The 27,271-nt window shown below is 42.9% G+C and overlaps 1 protein-coding gene across 1 annotated transcript in view; it reads left to right on the forward strand.

Annotated features, from left to right (window-relative positions):
* The window catches only part of enpp2 (ectonucleotide pyrophosphatase/phosphodiesterase 2), a 55,727-nt gene extending 41,912 nt beyond the window's left edge, over window positions 1-13,815 (forward strand). Inside the window, exons 16-25 of the mRNA XM_063486354.1 lie at window positions 4,489-4,564; window positions 5,832-5,919; window positions 6,089-6,258; window positions 9,344-9,389; window positions 9,620-9,759; window positions 11,048-11,183; window positions 11,352-11,429; window positions 11,509-11,641; window positions 11,785-11,938; window positions 13,255-13,815. Coding sequence (XP_063342424.1) covers window positions 4,489-4,564; window positions 5,832-5,919; window positions 6,089-6,258; window positions 9,344-9,389; window positions 9,620-9,759; window positions 11,048-11,183; window positions 11,352-11,429; window positions 11,509-11,641; window positions 11,785-11,938; window positions 13,255-13,425 — 1,192 coding nt within the window. The 3' untranslated portion in view covers window positions 13,426-13,815. The remainder of the gene's footprint in view (window positions 1-4,488; window positions 4,565-5,831; window positions 5,920-6,088; window positions 6,259-9,343; window positions 9,390-9,619; window positions 9,760-11,047; window positions 11,184-11,351; window positions 11,430-11,508; window positions 11,642-11,784; window positions 11,939-13,254) is intronic.
* Window positions 13,816-27,271: the final 13,456 nt, after the last annotated feature.

Consider the following 27,271-nt stretch of genomic DNA (forward strand, 5'->3'; position numbering starts at 1 on the left):
TCGTGGTGATTAAGGACTTTTGTGGCTTGCGTGCAGGTTTGAAAACCACATGTCTAAAAGATTGTGAGAATATCAACCTAGGCACAAGTAGTTAAGGTGTGTTGTGGATCTGTCTGCCAGTAACTGGAGAGAGACCAAGCAAAATCAAGCAGCCTGCTTACATTAAAGGAGTTTTCATTTAGTTTGAATTTGCTGCTGCTCCTGCTATCCAAAAAGCTGCTCTAACGTCGCGTACAGTTGGTGTTGATGTGGTGTTTTCAGCCCACCCAGCGCTGAGGCTTTTACTGCACATCTTGGATCACTTAAAAACACATTTTATGCCAACGTGTGCTGCTATCAACGCATCATTAACACATGCGGTGCTGAAAAGCTATACGATGTGGCGTCCCGAATCACACGCACACGGTAAAGAAAAAAAATACGCTTGTATTTTTCAAAAGAGCAGCTGCTGAAAGTTTAATGAGACTCTAAAATGAACTGTGACAGGCGTTTGATACAGAGCGGTGAAAAGTCTTACTGCAGCGATCCAGTGACAAAGAAAACGATGAAGTCATCCTGAGTGAAAGTGAAAACAAACCACAGCAGCTAACTGTGTGTGTGTGTGTGTGTGTGTGTGTACTTGCATTGGTCTCGTCTGTAACGCCACCTAACGTTGAGCTGTGGTACACTGCAGGATGGCCACTTTGTCTCACACATGGCTGCTAAATGAAAGAGATCTCTGAGGTTTGTGTGCAGCTCTGATAGGCAGAGCGGGCTAATCGTTGGCACTGCAGTGTAAGCAGAGGTACAGCGCTAACACACACTCTCATACACACACACGAGTGCAGGCACATATACTTTAGTGTCTGTAAATCTCAAACCAAAAACTGTTCACACCAAATGAAACGATGTTTGTCTCGTTTCCCCCATCATCTTGTCATTTACATTTTTGACGTGCCTGTGGCTTCAACCCCCCCCCCCCCCAAACACACACACTTGAGTATATAACTGGGAGTACTGTTTTAATGGACATATGTCTGTGAAGGTTCTCAGTCATCCAGGTCATCGTAGTCTAAGGAGCTTGGAAAGAAAAGCGTCTGGACTTCTTTAAGTTGCTTGAAGACGTTTCACCTCTCATCCGAGAAGCTTCTTCAGTTCTAAGGTCAAATGGTGGAGAGTCCCAGATTAAAACCCAGTGGGAGTTTCCCCCCAAAGAGGGACAAAAGGACCCCCTGATGATCCTCTACCTAATCACATGAGCCAACGTGTGAAAACGGGTGTGGGTCACAATCAGCCAGGGTTTCGGGTGAGCTCATTGTGAAACCTGGCCCCACCCTATCATGTGATTTCCTGAGGTCAGATGGCCCAGGATGTGAGTGGGCGTTAAGGTGTCTGGGAATAGATCTCAAAACTGGATTATAGATGGCAGACAGTTGGTGTCGTAAACCACCACCTCTGTTCAAAGATGGTCGCTCACAGTGGACATAAATGGCTTCTTTCACTCCTCTTTCAAACCATCTGTCCTCTCTGTCCAAGATGTGAACATTGGCATCCTTGAAAGAGTGACCTTTGACCTTTAGATGCAGATGGACTGCTGAGTCTTGTCTCGTGGAGGTGGCTCTTCTATGTTGTGCCATGCGCTTGTGAAGTGGCTGTTTGGTCTCTCCAATGTAGAGGTCTGGGCATTCCTCGCTGCACTGTACAGCATACACCACGTTGTTAAGTCTGTGTTAAGGAGTTTTGTCTTTCGGGTGAACCAGTTTCTGTCTGAGTGTGTTGCTGGGTCTGAAATACACTGGGATGTCGTGCTTGGAGAAAACTTAAGGTTATGTATATAACCCCGGTTCTCTGAGTAGCATGAGTGAGTGTCTCACTGCGGGGAACGCCTCCTGCGTGACCTCATCAGAAGCTCAAATACCATTACGCCAGCCCTTACAGGCTGGCTAAGTGACGCCCATGTCAGGAGGGGCTAGTGCCTCCCTATATAATAGGCTGACATAGCATCAGATGTCATTCAAAAACCTCTTCTCGCTTCTCACAGAAGCCTGTAAGACAACTGTGCTATTGGGTGCTAAGCTAAACTGTCCACAGACTTGAGTGCACAACTCGGTCACTGGGCGCTTTGTTCCCAGCATTTCAGTTGTCCACTAGCATATAAGCAGTAGCAATACTGTTCTGTAGCTAGTGCTGGTGTCAAGCAGCAATACTTTCACCCTGGGAAGTAGCAATATTTTCCCAAAGCGAAGTAGCAACACTTTGCTAATAAAGGTACCACTAGCTTCACCATCAGGTAGCAATACCCTTTGGCGCTAGCGGTTTTACACATTAGGTAGCAATACCTGTAGAAAAGTAGCACTACTTTTCACCCCCTGCTAGCTGAGGAAAGGCAATATTCTCCACACTCAGTGTCGGTCTCACTAACGTGCGCAACCCTCTAGCTAACCATGGCTACGACTGACAACGAAGTTGCAAAACTTTGTCATTGCAGCAAGACGATTTCTGCCTGGGATACACACCCCGTGTGTGCGGCATGCCTAGGCTTCTCTCACGCTCAGGCTGCCTTGACACCCGCACACGACTGTATCCACTGTGCGGCATTCCCACGCAAACTACTCCGCCGCAGGCTAGCTCACCGGCTAACCTGTCGGGTGGCAACCCTTTGCTGTGTGAGGCTGCTGCGGCGCAAGAAATCGAGATGCCCGATGATTTGGCCGCAACGCCAGGGCCAAGCTGGGCAGAGGCAGACCCTCAGCCCATCGCGACCGCTTTCCCGTCGCTGGAGGCACACGGAGAATGTGAGTTTTTCCCCCATGCTGGAGTCACCTGGGGAGGAGATGCTAACGAGGACGGAGATGAGTCGGTTGACTCGGAACTCCTGCTGTCTGATGACCAGGAGGAAGATTCCACCTCCTTGGCTAGCATCAGCTGGGTTGCAAACCCCTCGGCTACCGGCGAGGTTGAAAAACCGACACCACCGTCTCCCCTGGATCTCGACATGCAGGACATGTGCAAGCACGCAGCTGCTATGCTCAACATCCCGTGGCCCGCCATACAAACAGAGGTTGTAAAATCTCGTTTTGATGGTAAGAAATTGCCGAAGGCGAAAAAGACGGGGAAGCATGTGTTGCCTGTTTTCCCGGAGCTACTCGATGAGATAGCGGTGACGTGGAAAGCAAAACCTTACAGCAAGAAACACCCCATCGCGGGGAGCTCTCTGCTGGATTTTGAGGGGATGGAGTGTATCGGCCTCCGCCAGATGCCACAAGTGCAGCCGTTGGTAGCGAGCCATCTTCACCCAAAGACGTCTCTGTCCTCATCGGCTGCACTTGAAGCCCAGTAATAATATAGAAGATTAGGAACTCTCTGTCTTCTATGTTTAGACTTTTTCTAAGTTGCTACACAATGAAGAAAGGTCAAAGTGAGATAAGAAGCTTAGAATTTATGATTAAAATCAACTACCTAAACAGTGTATGTAGGTGTAAATTGTAAGAAACTGAATAACCTGGAAACAGTCACAGCCAGCTAATTTTAATCCTCATCTTTGGATTCGGCACATAAAAAGCCACAAGAAATAACAGAACTCAGAGCTGTGGTGTAAAAGACAGCCTGTTTCAGCAAGTCTGTCTGTACAAGCGTCCACACCTCTAATTTTATATCATAATAAAATTATTGAGTTATAAAGAAAAATCAAACATTGGTTTTAAAAGGGAGAAATTAGCTATAAACAGCAACACAGCCAAACCATTTTTGTTTGTGTCAGGCTGCACAAAGTTTCGTTGTGATTAGAGCGATGATAGAGGGATTATATGGGCACTATTACTTTTTGGCATATTTGTGTTGGCTGCTTTTCTCAGGCCTGAGCTTGTTAACCAGTAAATCATATGACAACCTATTTTGACACTTACGATACAACAGTTACACCAGCCACATGTAGTTTAGCAAATGATTATACTTCATTCAATTCCTGTTAAACGATGTTTAAAAAAAATCCGGTTTGCATGATTAAAGTTTGCTCCAGCAGTGGGTTTGAGGGAAATAAAGAGATGTGTCTTAGTTATTTTGTGGTGGCTGTAGCTCAGGAGGTAGAGCAGGTCACCTACTGATCAGAAGGTTCATAGTTTGATCCCTGGCTTCTCCACTCTGCATGCCAAGTATCCTTGGGCAAGATACTAACCCCAAGTTGCTTTCTGATGCATCCATCGGAGTCTGAATGTAGTTAGAAAGCACTAAGTATAGAGAAAGTAATTGTGAGAATGTGTGTGAATGTGGCATGTTGTACAGAGTGCTTTGAGTACTCCGGGAGAGTAGAGAAGCACTATAGAAGAATCAGTCCATTTATGAATGTAAGCAGAAGGTGACATTATTAGAAAAACAATAAACATCTTTATATATCTGTCACACAGTTTGGCTTGCTTCTTTGTTGCCAACCTTAGCACCACTGATGGTAGAAACAATGTACATCACTGTCCTCTTGGTTACAAATGAGAGAAGATACCTCTGTCATTGCAGGAAAGTCCCTGAAGGCAGGAGGCACTGTGGCTTTGCTGGAGATCATGGATATGACAATAAGATCAACAGCATGCAGGTACTGTTTACAAGATTCACTTTGTATTCACAATACCAGCACAACTTTCTAAAACATCAACTAGGTACAGCATACACACACTGTACACACGGTTACACACTGTAACCGGTGTTAACCTCCTCGGACCTGGCGTCCACATATGTGGACATCACATTTTGGGTTATTTAGACCAAAATACTAAATATTGCTCTACAAGGGCCTGATATCCACTTACGAGGACATTATACTGCCACTGTTCTATGGAAATTTTAAATGAATGTCCTCATATGTGGCTCTCATTTTTCTTAGAAACAAAAATCAGTTAAAAAAAATCTGGTAATTCTTTGTTTTTACATTCATCAGGTCCCAATATGTCCAAATATCAAAGAGAAATTAAAAATCTATGCCATGGAAGAGTTCAGGTCTTAGGAGGTTAAAGCTCAGACTGTCTTAACATTCAATTTCAATTCAATATTTATAAATATTATTATAAGGTAAAGACCCTACAATAATACAGAGAAAATGACCCCCTATGAGCAAGTTGTTGCTTAGGCAACAGTGGGAAGAAAAAACTCCCCTTTAACAAGATAAAACCTCCAGCAGAACCAGGCTGGGTGGGGGGGCGCAGACATGTGCCGTACTGGTTAGGGGTGAGGGGAGGAAGACAGGAGAAAGACTTCCTGTGGAAGAGAGCCACAGATTAATAATAAGTAATAATTACATGCAGAGAGGTGTGTAAACACAAAGTGAGTGAAAAAGGTGACTGCAGAGGAAATCCTCAATGCATCATGGGAATCCCCCAAAAGCATAGACCTAATGCAGAGTAAATAAGTGAGAATCACCTGATCCAACCCTAACTATAACTAACTGCTGTATCAAAAAGGAAAGATCTTAGCCTATATTCCAAAAACTGAGAAGATCTCTGAATCCAAACTGGAAGCTGGAAGCAAACAAACAAAAAGACAGTATGTGCACATTTCATAAACATTACAGGAACTTTAATCGTCTTCTTAAATACATGAAATGTAAGAAGGAATAATAATAAGTAGAAGACAGGGAACTAATTTATAAAAAACAATTAAATATTCTTGAGATTAAAGTCATGAGGAAGATTTATGAGGAAAAAGTCCACAATATAAGGCAACTGTCTTTATTTATTTATGTAATGAAATGTATGCAAATGTAGAATAGCCTTTTTTTAAACTCTCGTTAAAAACATCAGATATATCAAACATTTTCTTGCATTTGTTGTAACAAACTAACCCGTGTGATGAACTTTTGCTTTCAGACTATTTTCGTTGGGTATGGGCCTACATTTAAATTCAAGACTAAAGTTCCAGCCTTTGAAAACATCGAGCTTTATAACGTAATGTGTGGTGAGGATTCACTTTTTTTCCATCTGCATTTCTGTGTTTAGGTCGGTGTCTCGGTGTGTAGCTGCACATCAGCTTGAAATCTGATATTTTTCCACAATAAGAATGTGTTAGCTGATGTTTACGTGTGATGTCTTAAGTCTGATTTCAGTCACATTTGTCCCATTCTTAGATCTTCTAGGTTTGAAACCGGCCCCTAATAATGGAACTCACGGCAGTCTGAACCACCTGCTAAGAACCCCCCCGTACAGACCCACCATGCCAGAGGAGGTCTCCAGGCCAGCAGCGTCTGGTGTTGTACCTGCAGGAACAGACAGCTTGGGGTGCAGCTGCGACGAAAAGGTCAGCCACGATGACTCAGAGGCAGACCTGAGCCCAACTTCCTGTCAATCCCTAAAGGGAATTGTGTTCTTCTATTTTTTTAAACCTCTTCTCTTCTATTTTTTGTCTTTTTTTTTTAAATTTCTCAACTCAATCATATGTTCAGCAGATGCAGCAAAATTCTTGGCTGTACATCCATATTGTGACTCTCCTCTTCCATCGTATCCCAAAGCTGTTCTATCGGATTGAGATCTGGTGTTTGTCAAAGCCATTTGATCACAAAGGCAGCGTTGATTCATGTTATTTATGACCCTTCTGTCTGAATGTTGCAGCAGATATCACACTAGGCAAAATTCCTCCCATCTTCTGTTGCTTAATTTGGTGCTTGTATGAATTGCAGTCTCAGTTTCTGGAGTAGCACCCCACAGTCTGGGCATTCTCCTCTGTCATCAGCACACCATGTTCACTGAGAGAACTCATACTAACTGGATATTTTCTCTTTTTTTGGGCCAAACTCTAAAGATGGTTGTCCAGGAAAATCCCATGAGATCAGCAGTTTTTGAAGTGACCTCAGCGGTTACGCCTCTTTTTAAAACTCCCTCTTCTTTACTTTTGGCCTAAAAGAGTTGACTCTAAAATTGTTTCCATAGGCCAAATTAGACCCTTACAAAGTATGACTAACCTGCATGTATGACTGGCCAGATGCCAAACATTCGCTTGACTTTAAAATCCCACAAAAGGATCCATCTGGTCAGCTTATTTACTTTTATTTATAAGGTGCCATATGACAACAGCAGTCCCCTCAAGGTGCTTTATATTTTAAGCTAAAAACCCTACTATAATACAGAGAAACCCCACACAACCAGAAGACTCCCTATGAGCAAGCACTTTGGCCACAGTGAGAAGGAAAAACTCCCTTTTAACAGGAAGAAACCTCCAGCATAACCAGGCTCAGGGAGGGGCGGGGCCATCTGCTGCATCTGCTGGTGGGGGTGAGAGGAGGGAGACAACACAAAAGATACACCATGAAAGAGAGATCAACATTAACCATGATTAAATGTGTGCTGTATAAACACACAGAGAGAGAAAAGAACAGCAAACATCCAGTGCAACTCATAAATGAAAATTTGTAGCTAGAACAAGGTGCTGTGAGAGATTACAGAGAGCCTGAAAGGGCCCTGACATCACGGAAGTGAGCCTGGGATGTCACGAGACACCAGACTGAATCCAGAGAAGAACAAGTTCTTTAGGATTCTGAACCATCTTCAGGTACCCTGAAAAACTAGACTTTATTTACCATGCTAATAACAGGATCATCACTTGAATCAAAATGCAGCCAGCATTTGGAGTGGGATGACAAACATAAATTCTGTGTTCACACAGACACTGTCCACACTGCAATATATCCACAGGAACATAACAAAGACCCTGAGGGGTCGACCTGAGCCGGAACAAACCGGACCCACTGAGGCCACGAGCCGCAGGAGGCAAAGAGTAGCTCTTTGACTGCCCAAGGTCAATCAGGAAATATCAGGACACCAGAGTTCAGGCATATTTAGTATTATGGCTTTGTTCTGGTACCTCTCTCTCCATGTACATACATGAAATCTAGAGGAAGGAAGAGCAGCAACAAGAGCTGCTCACAGAAGAAAGCAGGCATCGGTGCCCAGAGATACGAAGCTCACGAAATCTAATAAAGTGTGAAAGGAGGTGCAGGGATGCAGAGAGGCTGCAAGAACATGGTAACTGTAGGCTGAAGCTTTCAGCGTGTCTTTGTGGTCCGACTGAACTAATGAAGGATTTTGTTCAAAACTGAGTCAAAAAAGTGAAAGTCTGATTTTTTATGAGTTCTTTAAGGAATGCAAGAAAGTCAGCTCCCGGGCCTGGCAGATCCTCATGGACTAAAATAGAAATGAAGAAGTTAAAGAATTAAAAGGGGAGGGAGGGTGGGGCACATAAACGAGAGCGAACAGCTTGTGGAACTGGGGGAACATATACAGATGAGGACCAGAAGGAGGCGTGTTTGGAGGCGTGGTCCCGCTGCTGAAATTCAGATACTTTATCTTCAGTTAATCCCTGAGATTTGGTAACACACACCCACTGTAAAAACAAACCAAAAAGAAATTGTATGGTAATTACTTTTGTAAATAGTGAAAACATTTTATTGTTTATCTGTTGGTTTCTGGCCCTCGGACCTTATTTTTAACACCCTTAAAGTTCCCTAGCTACTCCACCCTGACCCAAGCTTGTTTTTTGACAACAAAATAAGAAATTAATTTTTGTGTTGGTTTCTTTTTGATCCCGATTGTAACAAAATCACACATTTGGACATTATACGATCAGTGGTTTGGGTTGGGGTACTTAGTGTTGATGACTTCCTCAGATTAAAACTCCTCAGTCATTGTGCAAACGGAGAGTAAGAAATCAGCTGTGGCATAAACCTGGCATGAAAAATAAGACCCCAGATCCATGTTTCCCTGCCTGTTCCCAGCAGGATTTATTAACCATAACTGGGGTTAACTGCTCGTCTTGTTGTGCAGAGCAGTGTGTGTGATTGGTCAAATGTGCTATCAGCTGATCTATACCATAGCAGGTGACTGAAGGGCTTTTTGTTGCAGAAGTTTTGCTTTTTTGCAGTTTAACTTCATTTCACACAGTGTGAAAAGATTCATCTGCATGGGCCTGTCATTCAGGACGATTTGATTGTTTGTGCCTTTTTTACTTTTAAAAAAAAGTTTCTTAATGTGTGATTGCTGTTTTCTTTTAAGCCTAAATAACCTTGATGCTTCTTTGCTTTCTGCTGCAGAGCTGGGGTCGGCTCACCTCGTCAAAATCAATAGTTTATTGACAATTTTTGAGATTAACAGCTTTCTTAGTGCAGATATTGTGTGTGCAGTTGTTGTATTGAGGTGAGTTAGACCCAGCTCTGCCCTGCACTGTCTCACTTTATGCTGTGTTTGTGATTCCCATGTAGATCTCTGGCAAGAGATTGTTTCAATCTCCGATCTTTTTGCAGTTGCGTGTAAAAAGTAGGGGCCAGAGAAGTTTGAAAGTCACCCTTGTACGAGGCTATAACCTGGAGTCACTCTGGCTCTGTCTCTTACAGAACAAAGTGGAGGAGCTAAACCAGCGACTGAGGCAAGCTATGGATGGTCAGTCTTTAATGCTCCTACTGAAAATGTCATTAATAAGTGACTTTTCTTTTTAGTCCCACCAGATAAAACTAAGCTTAGTTGCAGTGAAAGTTTGGATTTGTAGCTCGTCTTATTTTATTTGAAATTTCTTCATCATTCTGTCATGAACGCTCAGTCGTGGTTTTCATGCATTGATCTGTAAATGGCTTTTGCTGCATTCCTGCTTGTCTGCACTCTTCCTCTCATAGACAGCAGGAACCTGCCGTTCGGTCGGCCTGCTGTCCTCTTCCGTACCAAATACTGCATCCTGCACCACAGCGACTACATCAGTGGCTACAGTGAAACTCTGTCCATGCCCGTCTGGACATCGTACACTGCCAGCAGACAGGTACTGCTCTCTCCGTCCTCTCTGTCTTTCAGTTGTTGGAAGTACAAGTGCTTAGTTAACTGTTTAGCAGATATTTGATGTTTCAGAATTTTTTCTATAAGTTCATCTCCTGCTTCCAGCACCATTGCTACTATTGGGGAAACCTCTTCTGAGTGCCTTCATGTCACTGATTTCACAACAGACTGTAGTTTGGGGAGGTTGTAGCTTAGGAGGTAGAGCTGCTCATCTACTGATCAGAATGTTGGTGGTTCAGTCCCTTGCTACTCCAGTCTTCATGCCAACACACTTACCCCAGGAAGCTCTCTGATGCGTCCGTCGACTGTGAACGTTAGATGGAAAGCACTGCTTGTGTGAATGGATGCAAGTTGTATAGAGCAGAGTAGAGCCAGACCATTTAACATTCAGACAGAGAAAACACCAACTCCTGTGTGAGATCTTAATCTCCGATTACCGTGCTGATGATTTGCTGGTTACTGGTCTCCAGCTACGATCCAGACACCAAACAGCAATTTTTATGCCTGAAAGGCTGTCTTCCGAAAAAAACAGCTTGTACTAACAGTATTTTGTCAAAAACTGGATGACATTCATTCTTGGTGACTTTCACTAATATTTCTCATGAGTCTGGTTGTGCACCTGGATCCAAAACATTTCTGGTTTCACTGTGAGCCAACGTTGTTGCAATAATGTGATAAAAGGCTGAAATAATAACGGCTGTCGTTCTTATTTTGTCAATTTCAAGGCTTCTTACTTGCCCTGAGTTTGTTTAAAGTTAGCTTCTTAGTTCAAAGAGATCTTAAAAATCCATCAAAAGATTTTGTTTTATTTCTATTCATTTCCATTTTCACTCATCTAACTACAACTGTTGTTCACTTGACAACTCTTTGACAGACAGGTGGGTCTCACACACAGCCACATTTTACAGGATACAGTCAATCCTTTGTTACACACCGGTTGTCCTCACATTCAGCCCCGAGCTCCATCACAACTCTAGGGATCATTTTCAGTTCACTGTTATTAAAGGTGAAATCTGGAAAAGTCCAAATTATTTTCTTCAAGTCAAATTTGTAATTTGTACTGTAAGTTGCTGTAGTTATATTAAGTATCTTTAAACAGCGAAGGACGCTATGAACCTCCTGTACAGCAGAAAACGTGCAGGTGCTGGACAGTGTCACCTGTCTCACCTGAATGCCTGCTGACTGTATCTCTTCTGTGCCATTTTTCTTTCTCTGGTCTTTGAAACAAATCCCCAATATGTTTACCAGAACTTTGTATTCTGGTGGTCTTCCAGGTAGAAGTGTCTCCTCTGCCTGAAGCTCTGTCCAACTGTGTGAGACCTGACTCCAGAGTCCCTCCAGCTTACAGCCAATCATGTACCAACTACAGAGCAGATAAACACATCACGTACGCCTTTCTGTACCCACCACGTAAGTGAGCCCCCGCAGCAGAGTAACACAGCATGTCTGGTGAAAGTTTTACTGGATTCTTATTCCTACAATAATAATACAATCATATTATTATTCTTTTTTCCCACACTTGATCGTATTCCATGACTTTATTTACCACATTAATCCTGTTTTTTTCCTTGCTGACAGAACTGTCGTCAAATCTAGAGAAAAAATCCGATGCTGTCCTCATCACTAACACTGTTCCCATGTATCCAGCATTCAAGAGTAAGTCTTTACCCCAGCTTTAGTGAACTCTCTGTGTTATGCTTTTAATCCACCACCATCATCTCTCTCCCTCTCTCAGAGATATGGGGTTATTTCCAGAGAGTGCTGGTGAAGAAATACGCCACTGAGAGAAATGGAGTGAATGTACTGACTGGACCCATATTTGACTACAACTATGACGGTGTCAGAGACTCAGCTGAGAAGATACGAGAGTAGGCACACTTAATATTTCGACGTTTCTGTTAAACCTCCTCACTCCAGGGTGAATTATATGCATGTATATTTTTAACTGTGGACAGTGCTAATGTTTGGAAAGTGTGTGGAACAGCTTCCTGACCTTGATCTTCTCTTGCAGGTATATAAGTGGTACAATCCCAATCCCCACTCACTACTTTGTGGTCCTGACCAGCTGCTTAGACTTCACACAAGCTACAGACTCGTGTAACGGACCGCTCAACAGCGCCGCCTTCATCCTGCCGCACAGACCCACCAACGATGAGAGCTGCAACGTACGGATGGTCACATGTTTACATTTTCCTTCTGCTCTTTTCCTTTTCCTCATCCACAGCAGACCAATCTTGCAAACATAACACGAAAAAATTTTCCCGCACCAAACAAATAAATTTTAAAAAACCACACAGCTGCGCTGCAGCCACACCGGGTTGCTCCTCAAGCTGCTTTTGCATAATCTTGTACCTAAAGAAACAGCACTGACAAATACATACTCAGCTTCAGTCCGACAGATGAATTGGAATGCTCTAATGCGTGGGAGTTCTTGCAAACACGACTTCCTGAACTTATATTATTATTTTTTACAGACAGTCTTTCAGGAAATCCGTCTGTCAGACCCCACAGAGGCTGTACAGTTAGGCCAACTCCTCCAGTATTGCACAGCAATAAGTGCTATTGCCAGAAGCTTTGCTGTGTCTCCAAGGACAGTGTCAAGAGCATGGAGGATATTTCAGGAGACAGAAAGTTACTCTGGGAGAGCTGAACAGAGCTGTAGAAGGTCCTTAACACATCTCCATATTTGGAGGGTTAGAGGGTGGAGTATCAGCCAGCAAGTTTAGGAAGAAGTATTCATGTTCAAACTAGTAAAATACTATAATTTTGCCTTTCAAAACTGGAGCACCTCCTGCCCTGTGGTAGCTGGGATAGGCAGATGGCATTGTGTCATTTTTTTAATATTCCAAAATGAAGGTAAAAGGTTCAAAACTACACAAAAGTGCACACCAACACTGCTGAGTGTGCAGCGATCTCGATGCAGTGACCACAAGCATGTGACTGTGAAGGATTGGTGGTTCGTTTGACGGTTGAAGACGGCTACATAAACAGATCACTAGTCATTCTGCCACGTGCAGGTTATTCTTCACTCCTGTGGCTGTTTCCTGGAGAAACACCTGAGCTGTTCAGTTTTAGCCCCAGTGGTGCCCACCAACGTCACAGCTGATTAACTCCACATCCATTTACATGTGAGGTTTAGAGCATTAGCTGGAGGGACAATAAATCAAAGACATTGTCCAAAAACTGAATGAAAAGCTGCACTGTTCACATGTCTTTGAAAGGAAATAATAACTCATAACAACTGTGACAAAAGCTCAGTTTTTGTCATGGGCCAAACTCAACAGTTACTGAGCTTTAACTCTTCTCCCGGGACCCCAAACTACGCTCACGTTCTTGTGAATAAGAAACTTTGTATGTGCAAAGTCTTAAGATCAGCTGAAGACAGCCTTTCAAAACATGAACCAAAGAAACATTTTCGATCTGATGTCCATTAATAAGAGGTGACTGCTGCTAACGCTGCTTGTCCTTACTGCCTCCACAGAGCTCAGAGGAGGAGTCTCATTGGGTGGAGAGCCTGATGAAGATGCACACAGCTCGGGTCAGAGATGTGGAGCTCCTGACAGGCCTGGACCTGTACCGCAGGACCAGCCGCAGCTACGCTGAAATCCTCTCGCTCAAGACCTACATGCACACCTACGAGAGCGAGATCTGAGTCCTGCTAATGTTCCTGACGTTATCTTCTGCTGTGGTGGCTCGATGTGGTACCAGGAGGAGCTGCAGTCATCTCACCCCACCAGCTGCTCTGCAGCACCTATGTTGTGGCCTCTTCACTGACTCCTTCATGTGCTTTCATCTCAGTAACTGTTATTTTGCATACATTTTGAACACCACTCAGCTAAGAGGCCACTCGAGTTAAATATTTAGCTTTTCAAGAGATCGATATCCATTCGCAGAAATGCTGCTGCACAATTTCATCCATCCAGCCATGACTGTACCCATCTATGTGTCAGAGGGCTGGCTGTGACTGGAAATGAGCTCCACTGATAATCACAGCATCACTAAATATGTCTCGAGATATTCAAGTAGAGTTACACCATAACAAACAGATCAGTGTAGAGACATGGTGTCAGATTCTGACCAATCAGATAAAAGCTTTTATTTGTCTTTAAATATAAGTAAGATGTTCTCCTATGTGTGTGTGGCTGTATCACATGCCAAGAGAAACGCAAACTTTCTCACTTCCCTTCATCTTTAAGCAACCACTATTTTTGGATACGCTCAATGAAATCAGTTTTCAAAAGTCAAAAAAAAGGCCATTGTGGATTTTGTTACATTGGTTATGTCCTCACGTTTGTGTATTGTCAGGTACACAATGATCTACATGTTGCACCAGCGCACAATCAGATCAGTTGTTTAAGTGGTTCACCAGCCTGGAGGCTGTTAGGAGGCTAAATTCTGCTATAAAGAAATGATGTTTTTCCACGTGGAGGTGCACATGTTTGTACAGCCTGCCTGAAACAGCACGGTGTAAAGAATCCAAGATGAGATTCGTTTTCATTCCATATTCTGGACATTGTAACTTCAACATGGCTGACATTCATCAATAAGACCTGTTGTCACATCATTAAGAAACCTGCTGTGAGTCAGGTTCTCAGAGCACTGCGTTTCTCTTGACATCATGACATTTTTCATGGTAGTGAAGAAACAAAGGAGGTTTGTATTTTCACTGTTCCCACATAGACTGTTTCCTCTCTTCCTCATTGGTCTCCTTGGTCAGAGTGCGGGCAGTTTTCCTGTGAATGCACAAGCATTAGAGCAAGAAAGTTTATCTGCTGTGGTATTTCACCTTCTGTCTAATTCAGTCAACTTTCCAAATCAAGTGAAAATGAATTCAAATTATGGAAAGCAAAGTGAACGTGAGGCTGTGGGATTACACTAGGTCCATCCATAAACTCTTTTACAAATCTGGGACTGCAGATGTAGAGAGCTAGAATCCACGTTACAAAGAAGCGATGTTTGAATGATGTATAGGGAAAGTGCCTTGCACCACAGAGCTCTGACAGAATCCCAGACAGAGTCCCAGAGAAATCAGCAGTAAGGATTGTAAAAGCAAAGCTGTCTTCTGTACGATGTAAGCCACGCCATCATTACAACGTGTCTGCATTCAGCTCTTCCTCAACATGAAGAGTGCTTTAAAAATGCCTTTAGTGTGTGACAGGGAGTGACACTGGTGTTTGTGTGTGATTGTGAAGGTAACTTCCAGATTTTTCTTTGTATTTTTGATTGTCAAATATGTGGGTTTCATTGTGAATTGTGTCCAATAACAGTGTTGATGATGATTTATTGTTTTTGAAAAAAAAAAAAAACACGTACCACCTGTGAGACTGACTTATTTAAACTTTATGGAGATTTCTCAATAAACAAGTGTTTTTACTAAAAGAGTTGTGCTGTTTGCTGAGGTTCTGTCAACAAGAGGAAATCCCTGTTGTGTGTCTGCGACTCAGTGTTTTGTCTTTTTGGTTCAAGTTTTATTCAGTGAGTTATGGTTTCCTGTTTATGTTACATTTATGGTTCCTGGGTTTTGAGGTTCCTGTTCTGTTTCTGTGCCTCTGTGTTCTTGGGAAGGGTCATTGTGTTTAGCTTACGTGTCTTGAGTTCAGCCTGTGTGTTTCCTGTTTTACCTTGATAGTCCTGGTCCTTTGTCAGTATAGTCTGCTTTACTTCCTGCGTCCTGCAATGTCACATTTATCCCAGCTGTGTCTCCCTCCTGTTGTGCATTCCCACTCGTTGCCTGGTGTGTATTTATTGCTTGCGTTGTCCTATGCTCTTTGTCGGTCTGTCTGCGTGTCGTCCCTTGTGTAACCTCTGCTCTCCGTTCCCTCGCGTTTCCAGATGTTTCTAGTTTCAGGTATGTGTTTGTTTGTTTTTTTTAGTTTTTGGCTCATTTTCTGTGTTCCACCTGTTGGTTTTGTTCTGCCGTCAATAAAGGCTGACTTTCTGTTAGTGATGGCCAGTGTTGGGGAGTAACGGAATACATGTACCGCTGTTATGTATTTAGAATACAAAATATGAGTAACTGTATTCCGTTACAGTTCCCGTTTAAAAAGGTGGTATTTAGAATACAGTTACTTTGTTGAAATAAATGTATTACACGGCGGTACTTTCCTGTTTCATATTGTCGCGGGTCAGGACTGTTTGGGTTTTGTTTGACAGCTATGTCCTGTTGTTCTGTTGTTCCAGGTGGCAGCGTTACGGTTGCCATGGTTACAGGGTGACGCGCTCTCTCTGTGTGTTTCCTGGGTGAGAGAGCGCCTTTTTGTTGTTGTTGTTGTGCTAAGCTAATAGGCAGAATGCTACAGACATCACTCTAAAGAATGTAGCCTCATGGGCAGTGTAGTCCGTGCTGCAGCGAGAATGGACTACCATACACGTTATGTGTCTGTGAGCGCGAGGAGGGAGAAAAAGGAGAGTGGAAAAGTACGAGCTGTCACCGAGCAGAAACGGGAGCTGGAAGCATGTAAATATAATAATAACCACTGCAGCCAAAAAGAGTGCCTGACGAGCCCAGTTGTAAGTAAGCTATTAAGACTCAACTGTACACCGTGTTCGTGTTTTCCTCCGGAAACAATAAGTTCCGTTGGAGAAGCCTTTCAACACCTCTCTCTGTCTCTCGCTAGCAAAGTTGACCCAGACAACAAAGTAAAGCTAGTTTTCAGCTACGAGCCCGACACGAACCCGACGTATTAGCCAGAGGTCCCTTTACTACGGTTCGGAGCCGCGGACCTTCAGTAATAGTAATAAATCACACAGCAATAGTACTTTCACGTAGTTGTAAAAAGCATGATAATATATTAAGTAATCCAAAGGATTCAGAATACGTTTGTGAAGAGAAAATCCCAAGTGGAGAGCTGCCAAGTAAACAGAGACGCAATGAGATAATTCAGTTAATCACATGTACATGGGTGAACATCTCGTAAGAGTCACACCGCACAGTTCTTTATTGTGGGTTATATAGGCATGTAGGTTACACGACGGGGCGGAGGCAGTCTCCGCCTGTTGCTTAGAATATAAAGTTTCTTAGAATATAAAGTTGTAATACAAAGAAATGCATATCTTGCTGGAACATTCTGTTCAGGGTGAGCTCTGTGAACTCTCAGTTCCTCCTTACACAGGAGCTTATCTTCTTTCGACACACTAACAAAAGGAAAAGGGTGAAGCATTCTGTTTATCAGGCTTTTTCTCTAAAGCTGGGTCAGCATTCAGCATTCTTAAAAGTACAAGTAGAAACATGTAATAGAATAAAATCTTCTTACAACGTTACTCTCATTGAGTAACGTAACGGAATACGTTACACATTTTAAAAGCATCCTTCCCAACACTGGTGATGGCCAAACAAAGCTTTCTAAAGCATTGAAGCTTGTGTTGAAAAACGGTTCATTACTCAAAGCTTTTCAACACAGCCCTCTCTGGTGACATCTTATATGTTTGGCCATCTCTGGCCAAACATATGACGAGCAGCTTAAATCTACAAAATAAAATCAACTGCTTCATTATGATTGCCCACTCTACAGAGTGGAGTTCAGTTCTGTCTGATGTTTGGCTGCCGTTGTGCTGCTTTTGGGGGGATGAAAAAATTGCCATGTCTATTTGTTTAATAAATAATTTTGATCAATAAACATTCCTTGTTTAAACATTTGCCATGGTGTGGTCTTTCTTTGCTCGTGACTCCTTGACGTTTGTAAATGCAATAGATTAAAAATACATATAATAACGTACAAAACATTATGGAGTATGCTTCTGCTGTGACGTCCTGACTCCATGTACTTATGCAATCAATCACTGGACAGCTGAACAGGTATGTTTATAAATAATATTAAATTAGGCCAATTTTCTTATACGTATTTTTGACCTGGGAGTAGAACTGATCATGAACTGGAAAGGAAAAATGCTTATGAACCTGTAAAGTAAAAATATGATCCATTTAAAGTCATCTTGTTTGGTTTTTATTTAAGAAGAGAATTTGTTCCACTGTGCGATGGTAGAGTCTGTTTCTTTTCTTGGAGATAATTTCTCCTGCCTTAGAGAACATCCTCTCACATGGAACAGAAGACGCTGGAGTGCACAGACTATCAGCTGGGTGAGTCCTCCTGAAAACCCACCTCTTTAGCCTGGCTTTGACACCACGAGAGATGTTGTTTTTTTTTTTTGTTTTGTTTTTTTTTAGTTGTTTTTTAGTTGATTCTATGCAGTTTTATCTCGTTTTAATATAGGGCTGTTTTAATTTTGATGTGTTTTATTTAGTTAGTTTTTCTGTTATTCTATTGTTTTTAACTTATTTTCTGTACAGAGCTTTGGTCCTGTGCTGGGTATTTTAAAGTGCTTTATAAATAAAATTGGATTGGATTGGACAGTGCTTCTGAAGCAGTGTGTTATTTTTGACACGCACCGGAGCGTCAGCTTCAAGCGGGCCATCACTTCTTTGATGTTATTGAAGTGTTGAATGTGCTGAAAAATGAAATGAGTGTAAGCTGATGAGTTAGAAGTGGGTGGTTATGAAGTGGAGGAGGAAGACAGGAAAACAGCAGAACCTGGTTTCACGACTTCCAAGAAAGTGAAAACATATCAAAAGAGGAAATTTGAAGTTAAGCTAAAAAAAGCGCACACAAGATCTGTTTTTCTTGGTTAAAGGACAGTTGTTGAAGACTTTTTGTAGGGCTGTCAACCTTAACGCGTTAATGCTTCATCACGATTAACCCTTGTGTTGTCCTTTGGACATTTTTGTCCTCTAAAGAAATCTTTTGCTATCAAAATGTGTTTTTTATTCATCAAATGGTCTGAAAATAACAGAAGTTATTCAGTACTATGCTATGTATGATTGGAGTTTTAAGTAATTAGATTTATTTATGGGGTTTTTATTGGATTTTATGACATCTCTTGTCCTCGGGGACAAAAACGTCCACAAAGTACTTGCAAAGGGCCATATTTTCACACCATACTGCTTTCAAACATCTTTGATCTTGGATCGCTGATGTGTGGGGTCAAGCAAAGGTCATAACAACAACAACAACAACAGGCAGCTGCTCTACATTCAATTCAATTTCATTTATATAGCACGAAATCACTACAACAGTCGCATCAAGGTGCTTCATGTTGTAAGGTCGACCCTACAGTAATACATACACAGAAAGTTCCCCTCCAGTGCACTAGAGGCTTGTGAGCTAATTTTTTTTACCATGTTGTGCAAAGGAAAGACCGGTAGAACAATGCATATATTGTCCTCTGGTGTAATGAGGAGGAAGAGTTAATGTTCAGGAAGATCCAGGGTTAGAAGATAAAGAAAATATTGCAAATATTTAGATCACATGCTACCCTTTCTCTGAAAAAGCACATCACCCACCTGCAGAAGTGGAAGAAGGCTATGAAGTGAAGCAAAGTGATGAAGAATCTCCCATCCCAGCCTTGCCGTAATGGTCCATTTGATTCACCTTTTATTGTTTATTTTATTTTCACTTGCTGAATACGGGACAGACTTTACTGGGGAAAAGAAAAGTGAGAAAGAAAGAGGGAAAGAAAAACAGCGGGGAAGAGGGACGGGGATAAAGGGCAAAAAACAAAAACCAACAAAATAAGCAGACAAAAAATACATATATCGATCACCTGGATCACCTGTTGAGAAAGAAAAAAGAGAAAAAAGCAGAAAAAAAGAGCAACATAATAAACAACATCACGATGATATATGGGAATATAACAGTAAATACTAAATATTAAACATTATTGTGCAGCACGTGAGATCGACAGCGCACAGTGTGCTTTGAGGTAGGAGCCAAAAAGGGTGTAGTTTGTGTGTGTGATCACCTGTGTGTACACCTGTGAGCATGAACGCGTTTGTTTTTAAAAGGTTCCTTCATGTAATGATCTGCTAGAGGGTGTGGGGGGGCCACTGCCCCGTCCTCCAGGGCATGAAGCAGGTGTGGAGGAGATCAAAACTCCAGACATCCAGAGGCCCCCAGAACACAAGAGACCAAGGAAGACCAACAGAGGGGCAGCTGCGCCACTATCCCAGAAAGAGCTGAGGAGAGTCCCAGATGAGGGGTCACTCAGCAGCCGCGGAGCAGAAGCCAGGGGGGGTTGCAGTGACGTGCCCGTGAGCTCTGCCGGCAGCCAGCTGTGCCAGAGTGACCGAGCCCCAGGCCGAGAGGCTGAGGGCACTCCACCCCCGAAGGGGCACGAGTGAGCTCCAGGCTCCAGGCCCCGACAAGCAGCCACCAGGAGTGAGCCGGTGTGTACCTGGACGCCCATCCCCGGACACAAAGAACCACCAACGCACCGATGTCTGAGGGCGTCTGCCACTTGCAGGGGGAGTGCTGGGGGGAGATAGGCCTCCATACCTTGGAGGGCCTGAGATGTCCCCAGAGAGGTGGCGTCTGATACCCAACCTGACATATAGACACAGACATACAGGCACACACAGATACAAACATCCATTCCCACCCTCATGCTCTCATATGCAACTACTCAGCACTCACCCAACGTGGAGACAGACATAAAGAGACACTGAACACTGTCACACTCCCCAAGCGTACTCTAAGCCCCAGGTCTAGGTACCCTTGCCCCCGGAGGGGGAAACTGCACCCAGACCCAGGTAGTGTTACCCTCTTCCCTGGGGTGGGGAGAAGCAGACCGCCCCGACTCGGCAGCAGCAGGGAGGCCCCACATTCCAGACCCCAATCAGACGGCCAACTCCTCCTCCCAGCCCCCCCGCTCCAACAGGCTGCAGAGAACGGGGGTGTGTGAAGACTCCAAACCTCCCTCCGCCCGCAGCGCAATAATTTTTTTTGCATATGAAACCGGAGGAGTTGTACTTACATCTTATGCCATCAGCTTGTCCTAGGTCACAGTGTTCTTCCACATACAGCTTTGCAAAAATTGCATGAAAAGCACTTGCAGCAACAAAAACATAATATTCCAGAAACACGCTTTGCTGATCCGATCAGCTGTCCATAACACTTCCTACGTTGGAATAGACATCAGCGCGAACTATCGCATGTCCGCCACTACCTGCCCGAAACCGGAAGTGACGTCATGTTCGCGGAAATGTAATTTTTTACCTTTAGGGCCTTATAAGCCTATACTGGTGTTTTTAAAAGTAATGTTTGACTTTATGATTTCTGAATAGTTTCTGGGATGCTTAGAACTCAAACTGCACTGCTGGAGTTAGTTTATTTTGATGCATATGCTGTTTGTTTTTGTTTTTTTTGCAAATTTGCATTATAATATTTATTTTCGTTTTTCCTGCAGTTTATAAAAATTGGTGTATTTTGAAAATAAAACTATGAACACACTCAAAATTAATTTCCTGTTGTTGGAAACTATTTTGTGCAACTTATATGTATTTACAGTTTTGAGGGATAAACCTCTTAAATTTCTCTAACTAGAAATATATGTAAAAAAACAAAACAAAAACGATTTTCAATTTTTTGTAGTTTATTGCACTTCTTTTTTGCAATTTATGTAATTACTATGTACTTAATGCATACATATTATTAAAATTTGGGCTATAATGGTTGTATTGATGTATAGCAACTTGAAATGCTCCCAAAAATGGCACTAGAGCATGTACAAATATAATATAATATATTATATTATATTATATATTAGACCTACCACAGAACCAAGTTCTGTGGTAGGTCTAATATATAATATAATATAATATATTATATTATATTATATATTCTTAAAGGGTTAATTACAACAAAACTGCAGTAAAAGGACAAATTCAGCAAGTGTGTTTATGAAAGAGAGAGAACGTACAGGTGATTGGGAAAATATTCTTTTAGGTTTAATAATGTCAAGGACCCTGGGTCTGAGGGACAAGATAAAGATAAGATAAGATAAGCTTTATTAGTCCCACCCGTAGGGATGGGTATTGATAAGATTTTCACGATTCCGATTCCATTTTCGATTCTGTTTAACGATTCGATTCTTTATCGATTCTCTTATCGATTCTTTTTAAAAAAGGAGAACACTAAGGTCGATTAGCTTAGAACTTTGTTTTATATCTTCTCTTTGAACAAGATAGAAATTTAGGAGTAACATGGCCTTACAAACCCAACAGTGAGATCTTAAGAGATCCACAGCCTACGGCTCTTCAATGGGGTGTCACAGGGTCCCCGGGAAAAAAATTGTAAATGTAAAACAATAAAATAAATATTCTTCTGTAGCAATAACAAAGTATAACATAAATTATTCTGTAGCAATTACACAAGAATATCCAGTAATGTCCCTGCCTACAATTAAACACATTCACTTACCGAAAATTGGGGGCATCTGCTGTGGCAAATGGGTGCAAGCCTTTGACCACAAACTCAGTCACTGCTCGGTGACATTCGTCTATCCTGGCCTGAAAGGAGACGCTACCGGTAGACTGCAGCGAGAACTGCCAGCATCTGAGCCAGCCAGACTCTGTCTGTCTCTCTCATCATGGTCACCTAAATGCACAGTAATGGCAGGTTTTGTAATAAGGCAGATCGCGCTAACATAATATGCACAAGGAGGTGTTGGCTGTCCGATCGAGGAGGTGTTGGCTGTCCAATCGGCCTCCCTGCTGCCGCGGAGCCTGGGGCGGTCTGCTTGCCTCCACCCCGGGGGAAAGGGTCATATCTCTTGGGTCTGGGTGCCGTTTCCCCCTCTGGGGGTGAGGGTACCTGGACCCAGGGTATAGAGTATGTTTGGGGAGTGTGATTGTGTGTACATGTCCATGTATGTCTGTCCCTACGTTGGGTGAGTGCTGAGTGTTTGTATATGTGTGCATGAGGGTGGAAATGCATGTTTGTGTCTGTGTGTGCCTGTTTGTCTGTGTTTATATGTCAGGTCGGGTCTTAGACTCCACCTCTCTGGGAACACCCAGGCCCTCCAAAGTGTGGAGGCCTATCTCCCCTCACCACACTCCCTGCCAGTGACTGATGCCCTCAGGGATTGGTGCATTGGTGGTTCTTGGTGTCCGGGGCTGGGCGCTCAGGTATGCACCAGCTCACTCCCGGTGGCTACTTGGCGGGGCCTGGTGCCTGTCGCTCGGTCAGGCCTCTTCCGGGGCAAAGGGGGCCCTCGGGCCTCCGGCCCCGGGGCCTGCGGCTCGGTTCACTCTGGCACAGCTGGCTGCCGGCAGAGCCGGCGGGCACGCCAGTGCAGCCCCCTCTGGCTTCTGCTCCGTGGCTACTGGGTGACCCCTCGTCTGGGGATCTCCTCAGCCCTTCCCAGGAGGGTGGCACGGATGCCCCTCCGGTGGTACTCCTTGGGCTCTCGCACTCTGGGGCCTCTGGATGTCTGAAGCCTGGATCTCCTCCATGCCTGCTTCATGCCCTGGGGGACGGGGCTATGGCCCTCCACACCCTCTAGCAGACCGTTACATGGGGAAACCTTTTGTATACAAGCGCGCTGATCCACACAGGTGTGCACACGGGTGTTCACTGTTCGTAGACATAAACTACACCTTTCTTAGCTGCTACTTCAAAGCACATTGTGCGCTGTCGGTCCTGCGTGCTACACAATAACATTCAATATTTAGTATTTACTGCTGTTCACACTTAGCTAGATTAATGTGATGGTGTTGTGTTTAGTATGTTGCTTTGTTTTTTTTTGTTGCTTGTTTTCTCTTCTTTTTCTCTCAACAGGTGATCCAGGAGATTTTTTTTTCTTTGTCTTTGTAAGTGCCCTTTCTCACTGTCCCTCTTCCCTTCTGTTTTTCTTTTCCTTCCTCTCTTTCTTTCTCCCTTTCCTATCCCCCAGTCATGTCTGTCCCATCTGTAACAACTGAAAATAAAATAAATAATAACAACAAAGGTTGATCAAATGGACCAATACGGCAATGCCATGATGATCCATTTGGCAAAATAAATCCATTTGGTATCCTTGTTGGTCTTCAGACAGCAATTCTGACGGCTAAAGAACCAAATGGGACAGACCAAAAAAAAAACAAAAAAACCCCATAATATGCACTGTTAGTTGATTATTTACCTGCTGCATTAACGGGAGAAGACGTGCAAACGTTACCGCTGCTGCTGGGTTGAGCTGCACGAGTCCGGAGCGGAATTAAAAACACGACATTCATTTAAGGTCATCGTGTGTTTTGTGAGCAAATGCTTTTGCATATTCGTAGTGTTTCCTCCCTTAAATGAAATATCTACTTTGCAAGTATTGCAAGTTGCCCTGTTGTCATCCATTCTCGTAAAGTATAACCAAACTTTTGAGCGTTTGAGCCGCCATGTTTCCTACCAGGTAAATGACGCTCCGCTACGTGGTGATGTCATTCGGGGCGACTGGAATCGATAAGGGAATCGTTTGTAAAAATGCCAAACAATTCCAAGGAATTGAAACAGTGGGAACCGGTTCTCAACAAGAACCGGTTTTCGATACCCATCCCTACCCACCCATGGGAAATTTGTTTTGTTACAGCAGTGGACAGTGCAAAGTTACATAGAAAAATTAGAGAAAAAAACCCGAAAAACACTGGAATAAGATATCAATAAGATACTGTACACAACTGTACACAATAGAATAGGATAAAATAAAATACTATAGACAATCAAATAAAATAGAATAAAATAGAACACAAATGCTATATACAATTGAGTATACCCAGGGTTCATGAGCAGATTATGGACTTGTTTATGTTCGATGGGGTGTGTGTGTATGGTGCTGCTGTCTGTTTCCCAGTGTACTTGTGTGTGTGTGTGTGTGTTGCCCTGGTTTTCCTGGCACACGAGACCTAGAAGGTTTTTCCCAATGGGACGCTGGCCCCACCCAAGGAGGAGGATCACACACACCTGCAGAAAATCAGGATTATTGGGGGAGCTACATAGCGGTGTGGCTGAGGCTGTGTCCCAATCCAGCGACTGCACGCTTCGGAGTATGCATTTTGAGACCTATTACGTCACAGCGTTGCGACGACAGTTGTCCCAATCCGAAGTGTACTCCAAATGCGGTCTCCAAATGCGCCGTCGATTTCCCCAAATTTGAAGTGTGGTCTGTCACTATCCGATCTGTACCGCAAACCCGATCGGTACCACGCATGTGCAAAAGGCCACTGCTTCCGCTCGAAGCATTTTACAATAGTTACGGGTCAGAGTATCTGTTAAGATGTTAAGAATAATAAGTATCTCTTAAAATGTTTTCAATAATGAAACATTTCAATATAATGTAGACAAAAACGAAAAATAAAAAGATAGTTACGGATCAGGACTCCCCGATCCTTACTGCGCATGTGCAAAGTCGGACCGTACAAATCGGGTCTACCCGATCCGTACCACACGTGTGCAGGGGTTTTCTTCTTCTTCTGTTCATTTAATGGCAGTTTACTCCCCAGTGTACGAGGATACTGCCACCTGCTGACCGAGCGAATGAACCCTATTGTAAACTGAATTAGCGTCATTACAAACGTGTGTTAAATTTGATTTAGTGATAGTCGAGTGTGTTTATGCTTGTCTGTGAGGAGAGCATTGATTGGAATAGTGATGATGATGTCCACTATCACTGTCAATTGTCAGTAAACACTTAATCTGGCTGATGAATCTTCACGTGACATATTACAGAGTCTGTATTATTAACTCTGTAATTAGGCGCCATTCTTCTTATTTTACGGCGCTGTTGTTCAATCGGGGAACGCTCTCTGTTGAGGAGAAAAGCATGAATTTGTTTGTATACGGATTATCCATTGTTTAAATGTCCCGGTAGTCAAAACGGAGGCAGAGCTGTTGAGAAATGCTAGGAGCTAACTGGGCGCCAACCGTATCATTCAAATATACTGAATGTCGCAATGTTAGCAAAGAGAGGGAGTGACGTAAGATTTGCGCATGCGGGGTACCGATCGGGTTTCCGGTACGGATCGGCAAGCGACAGTCCGGTGTAGACTTCGTGGTCCCATATATCCCACAATTCATAGCGCGGCGGTGGGTGTGCATAATTTTGCCCAAAAAGCAGCGGATGTCTGAAGCGGGGCGGCCGAAGAGTAAACTTTCAAAAGTAAGTACTGAATATGATGTCACTTATTTGTGTACGAATGTTTAATAATGAAGAACATTAAAACATTACTGTTGGCCACATGTCGGGAAAGTTATGTGACATTAGTGATGTTTGTACTTTCAGTGTTTACTTTGTTTTAAAGCCTTTACTTTAACCTTAATCCTACAGAGAATGTGATGATTTTATGGATAATTAAAGTCAGTCATATATCCACAAACACAACAAGCTGAAAGTCAGTGATGCTGCTCGGTTTGCAGTCCTGAATATCACGGCATAAGCAGGATTCACTGCACTGTTAATGTTAGCTATGTTATATTGCTGCCTCTGTTCGGTGGTGTCGAGCCAAACGGACTTTAACCTGTGTTTGAACGAGCTGACGGTTCACTCGTTAAGCTGAAAGAAAGATGCTTTAATCACAGGAGTCACACATGTGTCCACTGGACCATCTGGGAACTCTTCTTGTTTAGCACTCGTAATAACACAAACACTAAATCCTCCTTCTCTTGTGCTGTTTTGTAGCAGTGTATACACCTGAGACTGTCACCTGTCTGTCTGTCCTGCACTCTCTCTCTGTTTCTTTCTCTCTGATTGTGGAATAAAAGTGTGAACATGTATTTATAAGTTACACTTGTGTTTGAATCCTGCAGCTTATCACACATTTGATTTCCATGTGTGACAACTGCAAGTGTCCAGAGTGAGGACAGACTGAGGGACCCACTGCTGCACATCATCTGTGAGGCTTTGCACCCCTGATGATCCACCAGGACAAACTCAGCAGTGTGTGAGGAAGAGGAGGAGGAAGAGCCAGCAGCAGCTGACAGATGGAGAGAATAGACAGACTGTTCCCTGTTTGTGAAGGACTGCTAGGAAAGTTTAAAATAACTAATTGTCTGTCCTGAATCAGTCTTATTAGGTAATGTTCAAATAATGTTATCATTCCAGTGTTTTCAGTGTGGGAGAAAGTACTCAGGGCCTTCAAGTTACACACTATGAAAGGCAGCAACAAGTTTAATATTCAGAAACCTAAAGTATGTATCAGCAGCAGAATGGAGCTAAAAATAAATGTTTGTTTCAGTTCTATGAAGCTTTGAGTATTTTGGATTAGTAGTACTGCTGTGTTTGTTGCATCATATTGCTGTAATTGTTTATATGCTTTATATATTCTGAGGTAAGTTGATCTATAGTGTTACATCATATTCTATAAGGATGTTATGTAGATGTTATAAGATTTAAGGTGATAGGAAATATAAATAACTTCAACTTGAATCTTTACTGAAACTTAGTATTTGACACAGAGTTCAAGTTCACTGCTGTAATAGCTAATAATTATTAATATGGTAAATAACTTTGATATTGGCCATATTATATTTACATTACCACAGTGAGATGATTTTAGTCTCATGAACAACATTAGCTAATTGTTATTTACTACACTGTAATCAGTGTGTGATCAGTGTGGCTGATAGGGCAAGATGGCGCCTGTGTTTGGCTGTGCCGCTGCCTCCGTCCGTGTGTTTGTTTACTTTATATGTTATGCAAGT

The sequence above is a fragment of the Pelmatolapia mariae genome, linkage group LG10_11 (genome assembly GCF_036321145.2).
Source record: "Pelmatolapia mariae isolate MD_Pm_ZW linkage group LG10_11, Pm_UMD_F_2, whole genome shotgun sequence".
NCBI lineage: Eukaryota > Metazoa > Chordata > Actinopteri > Cichliformes > Cichlidae > Pelmatolapia > Pelmatolapia mariae.